Source organism: Hippocampus comes, unplaced genomic scaffold, assembly GCF_001891065.2.
Source record: "Hippocampus comes isolate QL1 unplaced genomic scaffold, H_comes_QL1_v1.1 scaffold9, whole genome shotgun sequence".
NCBI lineage: Eukaryota > Metazoa > Chordata > Actinopteri > Syngnathiformes > Syngnathidae > Hippocampus > Hippocampus comes.
Genome location: NW_017805275.1, coordinates 735,643 through 750,729, shown reverse-complemented (window position 1 = coordinate 750,729; position 15,087 = coordinate 735,643). Strand labels below are relative to the sequence as shown.

Sequence of the window (15,087 nt, the reverse complement as noted above, 5' to 3'; positions counted from 1 at the left end):
CGCGTGTGTGTGTTCGGCAAGAAATTTAAAACGCGGGACATGCGGAATGCGTTTTGTTATCAAGGATTCCCCGCACGCTTTCCGGTATGACGTCGCCCCATCACAAGGCTCCTGATAGTTCGAGATCCGTTCTGAGTGCGATCCACTTGCTATTAAATCAGTTTTGACCCCGACACGCGACGACGCCACGCCAACCTTTTGACAGCCAACACATCAGACCAATAGCCGTCGGGAATCCTTCTCCTTGTCCAGCCCACCAACCAGTAAAATTTGAGTAGGCAGGGTCTAGCGTGGGCCTGGCAATCAAGCTTGCTTGCGACAGTTTGACCAGGATGGGATACTGTGAGTTTTACTGGACACATTACTGTATTCATATTTTTAATCCTGTAATTTATTGTTTTTATCCTGTGCAGTCACGTGTAGTATTAGCGACCAAGCAGTTGACCTTCTAGTGGCGACGAAGTTCCAAGTACGCTTACGTGGCTAGAGCTACAGCTTTGCAAAGTATTCCAGAGAGAACAACGGTGATTTTTTTCGACTATTGTTACTATTGATATTGATTCGGATCAATCAGGGTGAGGCCACGTGGCTGATAGTGTCGGTCGTCAACGCTAAAAACAAATATAGTGTCTTTCTAGTCGTCTTATTGGAAATAGTGTGGTTGTTACTATGTTATAGCTAACTGAAACGCTTTTAAGTTGCTTTTGTTAATAATAGCAATATATGGTGACGTATCAGTTCTAACACATAAAAATAACAACGACGTGCTTCAAATCATTTGTCGTATTTTCCAGTGCATTCTGCCCTCACTGAATTTGGGTGTACTTTGAATATTAACCAGAAAGACTATTTCGGGAAACTGGTTTTGCAGGATTTGTATTTGTTTTAAAGTATCGTCTTTGACATTCTGTTGAAAAAAAAATTATATGCATAATGCTTTAATGTTATTTCAGAGAGCGACAAAGAGGAATTAGTGCTGAACGGATACCACGCCTCTTCATCTTGAAGCGACACCCCATCCACTCGGATACTACTTTTTGCAAAACTTCCACTTATTTAATTGCTTTTTTTGTATTTTTTTTCTAACCAAATGGATATGGAAAAAGCTCACCCTGGAAAGTGTTGCGAAGTGACGTGTTGACAAGAGCTTACGAGGGAAGTTTGCCAACTTTAGTTATTGTGGCGGAGTTCCTGTCAAGTCATTGGAAAAAGGAACTTACAACATCTTTGGAGGCAAAATGGATCAAGCCAGTGGTGGGGAGGATCCCAATAAACCTTCTAAGAAGAGGTCCAGCGAGGATGAAGGCAGAAACAAAAAACTGGTATGTGGTGCATGAAAAAGAGTGGTGAGAAAGTAACTAATCCACATGTTAGACGTTTTTTTTTCACACTGGAGATTTTCATCCAACCATATTACAACAATAAGAAACATGAACTCGTGCAATCATGTTTTGCATTTAATGCATTTAGTTATTGATGTGCGAGTGTGAGTGCAGTGAATAGATTTGTGAGATCCACTAAAGGGGTAGTGTTTTATCTTTGTGCTGTGCTTGGCACTTAGTGCATCATGTGATCATCCTGTCAATTGGTTCCCCCTAAAAGTACTGCAGAGAGCCTTCTTGTTGTGACAGTTGGCGCTCAGCCTTTTTACCGCTCATGTTGAAAGTAGCTTCGCTGTTTGTTGACTCATTGCTTTGTGGTATTGCCCTACCTGTGAGGAACACGGCACCTTAGTCACCCTTTGTAATAAGTATTTTGATTTAGTCATAGACGGTAGCGCGGGTGTGTCTTTACTCAACTGCAGAGAGTACCCGATGTTTTGAGGCTACGGACTGAAGTAGTTGGTGCAGTGGCGTAAGAGGTCCTTCTGGATGAACCACCTGACTGAAACTGTCACATGGCTGCACATTGACATGTGGCTCCTGTGTAAACATTGTCTGTTATGACTAAAAACATCAAAAACTGTCAATCAAGTGCTGTCATTTGCAGTCTGTCGTCTTGGTTTTTCACGCGGGGTAATATAAAACTGCAATTCATGCATGTGAGGCACGTGAGCAGCTGTACACACACAGACACATTGTCAGCAATTGATTGAACTTGCTGGTGAAACAATATTTTCTCTCGCTGAGGACTTAGGAAAAAAACTTGCCCTGTTAAACAGGCAAAATATTTTTGGCATTCTCACTGAATTGCATTTGCGAAGGCGACAACATTCTCTTTCCCCGACTTTTCTTCCATGTATTTTAATTGAATATAATGAGCCAGAGTTGACAGCACAGACTTCAAATGCTTAATTTCAAGTTGAGAATGTTGGTATGGTATTACCTTTTCCCATAACCGGGGCCAAATACTGTGTTGCAAACATCTTGTAATCGCTGGTTGTGTTCCAGCAACGTTTTAAAGGGAAAGTGCGACCACAATGACTGCAAGACAGGAAATCACAGATGTAAGTGAGATGCCATGTGCTCCCACAAGCTATCCTGACATCACTTTGCAGTTCGGGAATATCATGACTCCCAACTTTTCAGAATCTGAATGAGCTCACCCTGCAAGTGTTTGTGATTCCTTTGAGAAGTCTCTACACTCACCGGTGTTCCACTTTTCTCAGCCCTCCAAAGAGAATTAGTGCTCAACATGTTGGCAAGTTGTCTCAGCGGAAGCAATTATTCACCTCTGGGTGGGTCCATGAGCTGTCATGGTTTGTTTATCCCATGCTTTCTTGCTAGCCAAAAGTGCGCTTGGAGCGTAGGGATTGCAACTCTGTGAAAGACTGCAATGCACGCTTTAAGTTGATCTGTCAAATAGTTGTTGGGGGTTTCCATCAAATGGTGATTGCAACATATTAACCCAAGCCCCTTACACATTGCCATCGAAGATGGCTTACATGCCTTTATCTTGGCTCAATTTAACTCGACCAAAAAATAAGTAAATAAATAAATAAAGCTGCACAGCCAAGACACAGTCTATGAAATGTAGATCATAGACTGTTGGGGGAAAAATATATAAGGCACACCTAAAAGCATTCAATGTTCTCAAAAGCCGACAGTGCGCTTTATAATCCGATGCGCCTTATATATGGTTTTACAGTCCCTTTATATTCCCCATTGAGTTGTTTCCCTCTTAGTGTTCCTATGCCGTCTAGTGGTGATTTTTAGCAAAAACCAATTACTGTATAACGTAAAAGGGTTCTGCCCGACACTCATTGACAGGTGCATTCGCCAGCACGCACTCAACGACTTTGTGAGCTCTGCGCAGCCATTATGAAACGAAGATCACCAAAAGCACAGTTAACTACTAACTAAATGAAGGAAGAAGGAGACAAGCAAGACATCTCAGGATATTTAGCCCCTTGTGGATGTGAGCCCACACAGTTTGTGTGCCATTTTGTTGAATCAATTGTCTTCATAACTCTGTCTTTCATTTATTGTTTTTTAATGTTATTGGTACTTGTTATATGTTTGTCTGTGTTTGTGACCAGTTCTCACGGGTTGCCAAGTAATAAACCCTGCATTGTGGACTTTGTGTCGTGCTTCTTGCTACATCCTGAAGGAGCTACGTATGGATCAATATTCTGATTTATTGGACATAGTATTTTAAGTGTTTTGTAACGTGCTTTATTACAGCTGCAGTGTTTGTGAAGGCTCTATATAAATAAAGCTGTATTGTATTGTATTCTCTTTAGCGTAGCTCCATCTAGTGGATGCATAACAAAACCACTATTGTAGCTTCTATTCTATGTGCCTTATAATGCAGTGGGCCCTATATATGAAAACTGTTTTTAAAGTGCGCCTTATACTCCGAAGTGCCTTATCGTTCAGAAAATACGGTACATAAATATAATTTATCTGTACTTGTGTATAATACGGTCCCCAGATTTACTGGTATCCTTCATCATCATAGTTGATATGAATGAATAACGATTCAAAACATACCATTCATCCATCCATCAACCCGTTACCATGTGTGCAAGCATAGACACACGTACACGTCTGCATATGCACACACTAACCCAGTTGTAACAGATCCTAACATGAATGAAATAAAAAAATAAAGTACCGGTATATCGAAGACAAGACTAAGTTTATAAAAATGAAATCACTGCCTACCCTAGCAGGATATCTGACACAGGGGGGCAGGGGTGCTCTTTTGGGGGATGTTAAGAGCAGAAACATCACGATCATGCTCCTGGTGCTTCCCTTTCTTTGACAATGCCTCAGATGAATTGCAAACTTTGAATGAGAATAAGCAAAAAATAGCTATATCTCAACAGCTCTGTTTGCAAGTTAAAATTGCAAATTCCTGACCGCTTATGACATCCCGTGATGCAGGTCATGCTCCAACATAGGTTAAAGGTAACCGGCTTTTTTATTTCATTTTATTTTTATTATTTTTTTTAATAATGGTGATGGTCAGACCTGGAATTTCTTTTGACAGTCTTGTCATTTGTGTCTGAAAAGTTCTATATATACAGAAATAAATACATAAGTAAACAAGTAAATAACTGAAAAATGTTTTGCTGGTTTGATGTTGTGTAAATGTCATTGCATTGTTGTGGCTGTATGGATGAAGTAAGAAAAAAAAAATCTAACTAGAGTCGTCTTTGTCTGAGTCTGAGGCAAATTGGCAGACACTGGTGGAGTTTTCGTATCAGCAGAGTCCAACCAGTGTGTAGAGGAGAAACACTGCATGTGTGTGTTTGTGTTACAAGTCAACAGGAAGGATTACATCACAATGACACCATTTGGTTTTGTGCCCAGGACGTAGATACTGATCCCAGCCAAGGATATCAGAATGACACTACTCAAGTTGAGGTTGCTTTTTATGGGCTGTCCTGTAGAAGTTGGGCAGGAAAAAACTGACATGAGAACAAGTGGACCTTCGCAGGAATTCGGGAGAGCAGGTTTGACGGAATGATAGAATGTTTTTTTTTTTTTTACATACCAGAGCAAAAGATGATGTCACACCGAGCTGTGGGATGGGAAAGTCATTCCCACGTGTCCACATGATAGTTGGACTGACTGTTCCTGTGTCACAATGTCGACACGACCCTAGCATGTGCTCTCAGAAGAATTGAGTGGAAAATCAGACAGACAGTAAAATGCTGTGCTTGGATTGTACTTTTTTTTCCCCATAAACATGAGTCAGTGCCATTGCAAACACTTGTGGTGATTAAAATTTTATATTTTGCCATGACAGCATGTAAAAAAAGTCAAAATTCAGAACTTGCAGCAGAGAGTTTTCATACAATTAATTAGAATCAAAAGCGGTATTTTTTGGTAATCCTTGTAAAAATACCAAATGATTTGCTTTTGTTTTCAAATAAAATACAATAAAATCCCATAACGTTTTTGTGAGAAAAAAAACAACAGCAATAAAAAAATAAATAAATAAAACCCGAAAAAAATGTAATCACAAACCAACCAAAGTTGAAGCAAGTAAATGCAAAGTGAAAGTTCATTTTCTGGCGGGTTGTATTTGAGGCTGTTTGTAATTAACACTGGAATAATTACAGTGGGTCATTATAGAGTAATTAAGGTAATGAGGATTTCAGTTAATTAGGAGATCTTGGTCATGGGAGACGTGACTGTGGCAGTGATGGGCTTTTTTGTATTGTGGTAGTTTTAGATAGCACACATTTAAAAAAAAAAAAAAAAAAAAAAAAAGATGTGCTACACCAAAAACAGTGAAAGCTCTCCAGTAGACACTGGATGATCCTCAACATGTTTGGATTTCGAAAATGAATGAAAATAGAAATAATCCAGTCATTTTGTCACAATTGTCAAATCTCTATCACGTGTAAATGCAATCAGTTTAGTAACATTCCGTCATTAATGCACAACACATTAATGTCAAGTCGTTTGCTTTGCTTCTTTGCCACTTTCATTGACATTGTTGATGTTGCACAAGTGACAAAATAACTTAAGCACTATAAAACAACAAAAAAGGGTTTTTAATTCATAATCATTATGAAGATACCTTCATAAACATGTTTTTTTTTTTCCATTTGACTCATGAAGCTTTTGAGACTGATACATGAGCTTTAGTCAAGTTTCTGAAGGTCATGTTGACATGAGGGTTAATCCAAATGGCCAGACACGTAAAAGCTGATCTCTATTCCCGATGCCGTTGTGTACCTTTCCCACAATGCGTTGACTGAATGTAGCCAGCGTCGAGCAGGAATGTGAGGCAGGAAATGCACCACGTGTGAGTGTGTTCATGGCATTCAGGAAGTTGGAGCTAGAGGAAGCAGTGGTGAATGCTTTCGTAACACAGTGGAAGAAACCCCCTCTTTATGTTTGTCCGCATCTCAGGCTCATTCATGTCCTCTTTTGTGTGGCACATCGGTCAGACTCGGTTATTTGTCAACTAAATATGGACCTCTCCTCTTTTATGTGGAAAGTTTCTATTCATCACACAAATAATCACTAAAGGTGTAAATGGCTCAGAATGCACCCATGCCACTTTTTCAGATTATGTTTGAGTACAAGTACTTGCATATCAGTACCTATCGGCACGGAGTACCGATACTTGATCATGCCATAATGTCTCGTAATTTTGATGAAGTTGTGTTTTTGTTTAATCAAATGTAATTCAAAAACAATCTTTTTCTTGAACATGGCATGTGTCACTCAAAGATAACACTTTTTAAAGTCACAATTTGTCATTTCCACGGGCATTATAGTTAACCAAAACTACCCAAAAAAGCTAAAACTAAAATTTAAATAAATGCTCAATTAAAAATACTCATTAAAAAAAAAAAAGGTAAAATTATCTAAAACTACCACAGACGTTTATAATTCTAACTAAAATTTTAGCGAAAATGTTCTTCGTTTTAGTCTTTTAATATCACGCTTCAGCTTTTGTAGGTCATTTGAGATACATTTATTTTGGTATTGCTGTAGTTCCGTACAGAAGGAACAATTTTTGGTGAATTTGACCCTCAACGTCCAAATACTTCTGAACCTGACTGAATGTGAGATTTACATGACCGACCAAGCTGACCAATATGATTAGGAGACAAGGAGTCTGCATTTATTGTAGCTAAGTGTCATGCAAGTACTTGAGGATGAATGGACCGTGACTTGCAGGGACAGAGATAACCCGAGGGCCTGGCCTGTGCAGTCACATGGTCATAGTGCTTACTGAAAAGCCATTCAAATGTTGGCTGGGCTGCCTTTTGTGTGCTTCCCCTTTCAAATGATTGCTGTTTTAGGACACTACTAGCAGGCCCAGTTCCTACCCAGAATAATAGAATAGCTCGACCACTCACTCACTCACTCATGCCCATTTAAAGGCATAGCACATAGACATTGAACATGTTTATTTTTCAAAGCAAATAAGGGGCTCCGATATATTTTTAAATGTAAAAAGCTCATTGTGCAGTTTTGATTTAGTTGTTATCACGCAAGTCAGCTGAGAAAAGTGTGCCAGTTTATTTATTTATTTTTAATCCAGTGTGCCTTTGCATGCTCGCTTGCAGCATTCATGTGCCAAGCCTCCTCCGCTGGCCCACACACACTGTATATATACACTGTGTGCTGCCCTGATGAGAATCCTTCATCTTAGATTGTAGCCTGTCCTTCTCAGCGCTCTTCCAAATATATACTTCATGACATACTAGCGTAGGCTGTAAGAGTTTCAGCTGTTCATTCTCCTACAATTGTTTCTTTGTGTTTTTTTTTTTGGGGGGGGGGTGCATGAATTAACACATGTCAACTCTTGATGCATTTCCACTTCCAGGAAGTTCTCGATACTTTCACTTAGTTCCACTATGCCCCAAAGGCTTCTAGACCTCTCTAAAGTATTACAATTCCCAGCAGGGTCTTCTTATTTCACCGCTATGTTCCAAGTTCCATGATGGAGTTCCTGCTGTTGAAATGGACCATCTGGGTCATTGATGTACCTTGGCACACCGCTTATGACATTGTGTGTTGTTAAATTACTTTACTTAGTGTACAAATCCATCAACATTTGTACCATGTACACAGGAATACAAGTATTTCTACAATAGGTGAACAGTACGTGTTTGGTATTTACATGTAGACGGGAAAACCAACTCATACTGGTAATTTGCAGTTGCACATGTGGATAGTGCATCTATTTTATTTGGTATCACCGGTCAGATTTCAGTAACACTAATGTTGTTTTCAAAGATTTCTTGTACCTTATCAAAAATGGTGCTGCTATTTTGCCACAAGCCCAAAATGAGAGTTCTAAGTGAAAAAAAGAACTTACTTCATTCTATTTATCTTCTCCAGTGATGCTTCCAGGACGTTACTTTGGCATGCACTTTACATCCGCAAGTCTTTTTTTTTTTTTTTGTGTGTGTGTGTGAATATTTATAGTCTAAGTAAATACTTGAAGATATAAATAAAAAAATGCTGCAGTGCAGCATGTCGAGTTAAGACAGTTGATGATCAAGTTTCACTTAAACAGGACAATACAACATTCTTTTGCGTCTCATCGCCTGTATACTTCTTTTATTGTCCATCAGTGTTCAGACTCAGACGCCACGTAACTGCAATCAATGCCTTTTACCGGCTATATTTCAGTAAAATGTGCAGCAAGAATGTTGGAATAATATGCAGTTGTAGGTTAATTAAAATGTCAGCAATTACAAGATGTTCCTTTAAAATGTGTAATATGAGTGAACCGTTTGCCATGTTCCAGACAGGTTTCTGTTTATTAGATGAAAATAAATCACATTTTCATTACAATTGTTGGATGCGATGGCATTAATCATGTATTGGTGTCTCCAAGTAATGTACTTGCACAGAAAAAGTGCATGACTAGAAAATAGCGACTGAATTGTCTTAGAAATAGGGAAATTAACTTGTCTTTAAACAGGCAGTCAGTGGCGAGTCGGGAAATGTGATTTGGTTCTTGAATAAAACACAATCAGGAGCATATTATGTGCCTTGTGTCAGGATTAACTGCGCTTTTGTTTCCTCGTCTATTGGTTCAAAAGGGGAACACACACACACACACACACACACACACACACACACACACACACACACACACACACACAAGTGAGAAGCAATACGCTGAATTGGATTCCCTTGAAAGGCGCATTTTTTTTCATACGGTCATAAGCGATGTCTTGAAAACTATTGTGGGTTTTGCTGTGCAAACCTCCTCGCGGAGTTCACCAAGGCAGCTGTTGAATAGTATGAAAAATATGTGGCTTGACTAATTTTGACAAAGATTCGTTCAGACGGTGCGTAATTGGATAATTCCGTTGGTATTTGGTGGTCTTTGATGCCTGATATCCGAAAATGTGGACCACATTGACAGCAATGCACATTCTACCTGAGACAAATGATGAGGGTGTTATGTTCATAGCTACCATAATTCCTTACATATTAAAGTAGTTGGGTATTCAGCTTGGGGAGTCTTTGATGGTGGGGTCCTTGATTTGTATGAATGCATTCTTTAAAAAAATGATAATGAAAATATACCATATGTGTATATTTCATCAAGGTATTTTTCACTGGGTGAGGATCTGCCAGTAGAGGGAGACCAAGCCGTTTGAAGTTGCCACAAACTATCGGCAGTTATCCCCCGTTATTATTAGAAGTCGTTAAAGTTAAAGCTAATTTCTTTCTAAACTCGTATAAAAGAGGAGACGCGGCGACCGACTTTATCGCTATCGTTCCAGTGGGCGACTTAAAATGACATCATACAGATGGTCCAGTTAAATTGGTTGGGAGTAACAGTTATTGCGTTCGCTCAATGCTGTGTAATGTTGCCCATCTTAAACATAAATGGTTTGCTTTTACATGCGCACGTTACAGAGCCATTAGAGAGATACGTCGCTGTCATGTTCCTTCTACTATCAGAAGCAAAAACATAAAGGAACATAATATGATTCACTGTGTCTTTAGTGATTATATGCATACTTTGGCATGTGTCCCGAGACTGTCTTTCAATCTGATTTTGTTCGAGGGAGACCGAGAACTCAATGGCCTATTTCCTTAGAAGTGATGATGGTCTTTTCTGATAAACATTTATTACGGTGAAAAGTTTACTTTATTAATCGAGGGTGCCCTGAGGACATGTAGTCTTGATTGTTAAATTACGTTGTTGCGAAGTTGCCAAGATAATGGGCCAAGGAAAGGCCCTCCAGTCAAGGCAATTTGCCAACCAGTGGTTTGATTGTTGTTAAATAGATTAGAAAATGTTAAAGTGCGACATTTAAATATTAGCCCGTTTCTCACACGGTATTATAGTGCTATTGAGTGCCCGGGTTAATGGCACATAAACGGTGTGATTTAGCAATGGTAGAAGTTGTCGTCTAAGCCGCGTTTATCGAGAAGAAGTCGTGCTGGGCAGACACAATTTCCGACATGTGATTTGAAGAAGTCTTTCCACTGAATGGGTTAATTACATCTGACAAAAAGTCAGCACACAAATGCTCACACTTTGTTTGGGCTTGTTGCTATTCCACTTCCGTCCCATTGGTGTTGACAGAGTGTTGTCCACTGTCAAAACAAATCAAGAAGACAGTTTCACACATTTTTACGGATAGTGTATGCAGGGATATATACACACAATCCCCGTGGTCACAAGGTTTTAGCAATGGCACAATGTCAAAAGAAAGGACAATTGGCCACTGTTCAGTTCAGTCATTCAAATTCTGACAGCAATGTGACAAGATTTTCAAATAATGGCAGTGTGTCAAAATTCTGAGTCTGTTTAGATTGGCCACTTTTGGACAGGAGGTTTTTTTTGTATTGGTCTTTTTGGGTAAAAGTTTTTCGTCGGAAAATCTGGACAAAAAGCACCTTCAAATTAGAGTAAAACAGTCTAACTTCATTTTTTTTTTCTCAAAGTTTTTCTCGACCCATTTTGTCTTCTGCTGCGGGAACCTCTCCCCCTCCGATTGGTTGACTAGATTGTCCGACCGACAATTGCTCGTGCAGGTCAAAATTCTGAAATGTCAACGGGTCAAAATGACCGTGATGTTTCAAACGCCAACACTTGCCTGAAAAACTCAACTTAACTTGTGCAAACTGATTATTATTGGGGAGAAGAGCAGTAGAATAGGTCACATACTTCAGCAGGCAATTGTTTTTTTTTTTTTGTGAATTTACTGTATTTGTTATGGAGGATTTTAGAGGCATTTGAAGTGCTCATTCCATGTTTTTGAGAAAATCCCACAAAGATGGTGGCCATGTTGCCACTGAGAAGCAGAGTTGGTAACCACTGTTTCACTGTGCTGCCCTTAAATAATAAGAAGAAATAATATCTATTTCTCTACTGCTTTCCGAGGGCAAAGTGCTATGACTGAAAAATAGATCACCATTCTATTTTATATTGGCCATATTTATGTATACTGTGTGTGTGTGTGTGTGTGTGTGTGTGTGTGTGTGTGTGTGTGTGGTGGGTGTGTGTGGGTGTGTGTGTGTACACACACACCCACACACACCCACCCACACACACATATAATATATATGACTGTAAATGTCATTCCAGTATTCTTCTGCAGCCCATTTAGGCAGTAAACAAGTTGGGCCTGAGCACTTGTGCCCTTTGCTGTTAGTTGCTACTGTCATGTTGCAACTCCACATCATGATGATGTTGATAAGTATGTTGACTGATTTAGTTGTCGGTCAACATGATTCAAATTCCACCATTGTCAAAATAACATGAACACGCAAGGTATGGTGGCGTAGGTTTGCAATTTTATCCCTGGAAGTGGCATTAAAAATGCCCGTTTTATCATCCATTTTGATTTGATTTTCCTATCATGTGTGGTGGGTGTTCCTTTTTCAGGTGTGCATGCCAGGGGATATGAACTTTACACTCACCTATTTGTTCATAAATCTTGAAACAAGTATTTTCATGCCCTGCACTTGCACGGTATCATTTTAGGTATCACATGCAGCTGCATCTCAATAAATTAGAATATAAAAGTTAATTCATTTTGAAAAATAAAACTCACATGGGAAATTTAGGGATTTTGTGACTGTAGGCTACAATTTTATTATTTTTGAATAATCTTGATGATCAAGATTATCCAAAAATAAAACCAATAAATATTCCCCTCTTTGTTCAGTGAACCTACTATCTATAGTATATGAGTTTCTCTTTTTGAATTGAACTCCTGAAAAAATCATGATACATGTATTCTGGTTGATTGAGATACACCTGTTGATGATGGAAACAAACCTGTGATGTTACTACTGTATCTTTATTTTGGGGCTCCTCTCCATCCTATTGCGTTTCTATCATAGGAATGAGATGTGATACAAGGAAGACACCTCTGTACATTCAACACAGATGTGGGGTTCTGTTCACCTCTGGTTATTTTGTGGTCATGTCCTGTCATTTACATTGTGTCCTCCCTCCCTTCCAACAGAACATACACATAAAAACATTGGCTGATGATATGGTAAGGTGCTGGGTTTTACTTTGGCATGTTCATTTTTTTCTTGTCATTATTTTACACGATACTCGTCTGAACTGAAATAAGCCGATGGATCAACCATGCATTAGAAGCAAACAGAGAAGCGTAGGTTTCTAATAGTCACCTATTAAAACCTGTCACGTTCTGCCAGTGAGACAGCTTCTAATTTGTTTGATCCATTTGGGAATATTTCAGTGAACGTACATAATGCATGTCAATATCACATTTGTTTGTTTACATATGTAAATTTATTGTGTTGTTTGAGTTGAATAAATAAAAAAATGAACTATCAGTCAGTAACACATGATGACAAAGTGAAACAATGCTTTTGGAATTCAAATTAAATTTTTGTGTTCATCACATCCCATTTTTTTTTTTCATTTTGCCCCTAAAATTTGAGACAGAGCAATTAAATTTACTACAACTACTATGCGCATCTGTGATAAATAAATTTAATGATTAAAAAAAAAGTGTATTCTTGAATATTTTTTGTTGCAGACTTGGGACCCACACTTCCGCCCATTTATCAGTAATATTGTGAACATGAGTGGAAATGTCAATATATTTTCTACTTGCGCAAAATTTAGGATGTAGTCCTGCATATCAAGAATTATTTTTCCACAAAACACAACATCATAAGGGAAGGCTGAAGTGCACTTAATTCTTTTGTAAGGCACATACGTACCATAGTCCAAAAGGGTGAAAATAAAAATAGCAAAAACAAACAAACAAAAAACAATATCGCAGTCATTTCTTTCAACATTAAATATTTTCACACTTCTGTATATACACAAATTATCTAGATAATTACTAAAAAATATAAATGTAAATTATTTAATTTCTTTATTTAAATTGATTCATACAGCTATTATATTGTAACTTTCTTTGTCAGCACCTCCCACATTTTATAACGTGGTTCTGAGATGACAGTTTTGTAGGAGTAGGTTTTCAATACATTGCGATAAAATCAAAGATAATCAGCCTATTGTCATGTTGCTGCCACAGTAAGAGTTCTAAATACCCCAAACCATACTTTCACTTTGCCATCTTTGTTACTGGTTCAAACATAAATCATTCAATCCTAAATTGAACAACACATTAAAGGTGCATGAAATTACTACTTTCCAAAACCACTGGGTATGCTCTTTAATCCAGCATGTGCTCTCTATTTCATTCCATACTAATCTTCACATTTGTTGCACGGGGGTGGGGTGTCACATTTTTTTCTTGGTTTACACCATAGAGGATAATAAATCATTCCAGTCATGATGGAAAGCCAATTGCGTGTCATTATTTGATAACAAACAGGTGGTCCCTTGGGTAAGGTGGTAAGTGAAATGTCTGTGAATTTCATAGAATCTTTGCTTTCTTGGATAGTCGTCTGTTTTACTGTTGTCTCAGTTTTGTTTGTACAGACATCAAAATGTTTTTCAATATAATGTTTCACATCCAATGTGAAGTACCTCAATCTCATTATTTTATTGGAAAGACTAAAAAAAAAAAAAAAAAAAAAAAAGTTTCTTTATGTTTTAGTGAACAGTACTGGGATTTCACACAACAGCTCATTTCTGTGGAACACCATCATGCCCTGAATATGGATTACCTGTCATTGCAATTGTGATTGATATAGAAATGATATCCCAAATGTTGTTTCTCGTGCAGCGTGACCGCATTACCAGTTTCCGAAAGACGGGAATGAAGAAGGAGAAGCCTCTCATCCAGCACCCAACGGACCCCCTCTCCGCCCAAACTGAACTGCCCATTCCTCAGCCGCTTTTCGACGACCGCTCCATGAACCTCTCAGAAAAGGAGATCATTGACCTCTTTGAGAAGATGATGGTAAGTTTGGACCGCTTACCGGTTGTCTTTTGTGGCACGGACTGGCATCATATTTGATGCTGTCCACGGTCCGTGCAAGTAGATGTTCAGTGCCACTGAATGTCTTTGTGGTCTACAAGAAAGTGAAACCCAGTGGAGCAGTGTTGATGGTAATGATGGTTCAAGGTTCAAGGTTCAACTTTATTGTCAAATATGCATACATTGACATGTAGCATGGATGACATTTATTTCTCTCAATCCTCAGCAAACAGTGAAAGACAATGTAGTCTAAAACAGTATAAACATATAGACGATATATACAATAAAAGACGATATATACAATAAAAGCAGCATAAAACAATGGCACTTGAGGCTATTGAGGATAAAAGTGACGTAGTGCATTGTGCAATATGCAATATGCAGATGACGGATAATGAGGGGAGGGTCATAGTCTGTGACAGGAGGCAGGGGTCGGGCAGAGGCAGAGGGTGGGGAGTTTGGGCAGAGCACGGAGGGAGTTGAGTCTCCTGACCGCCTGGTGGAAGAAACTGTCTTTGAGCCTGCTGGTTCTGGCACGGAGACTTTGCAATCTCCTTCCCGACGGCAGCAGGCTGAAGAGGCTGTGGGATGGGTGTGTGGGGTCGCCTGCGATCCGGATGGCTTGGCGGGTCAGCCGGGAGTAGTAAATGTCCACGAGTGGGGGCAGAGAGACACCAATGATCTTCTCAGCTGTTCTCACGGTGCGCTGCAAGGTCTTTTGGCAGGACACAGTGCAAGCACCATACCACACAGTGATACAGCTGGACAGGATGCTCTCAATGGTGCCTGTATAAAATGTCTGCATGATGGGGGGCGGG

General features: G+C 39.1%; 1 protein-coding gene across 9 annotated transcripts in view; it reads left to right on the top strand.

Annotated features, from left to right (window-relative positions):
• Positions 1–261: 261 nt before the first annotated feature.
• The window catches only part of diaph2 (diaphanous-related formin 2), a 375,631-nt gene continuing 360,805 nt past the window's right edge, over positions 262–15,087 (top strand). For 5 of the 9 annotated variants that reach the window (XR_002168264.1, XM_019869831.1, XM_019869833.1 and 2 more), the window contains exons 1-4: positions 349–524; positions 954–1,322; positions 12,365–12,397; positions 14,075–14,251. Coding sequence is in view for 8 of the 9 variants with exons in the window: in XM_019869831.1 (XP_019725390.1) it covers positions 1,239–1,322; positions 12,365–12,397; positions 14,075–14,251 (294 nt within the window). In the remaining variant the exon portion in view is untranslated. The other 4 variants (XM_019869828.1, XM_019869829.1, XM_019869830.1 and 1 more) reach the window with 4 other exon arrangements.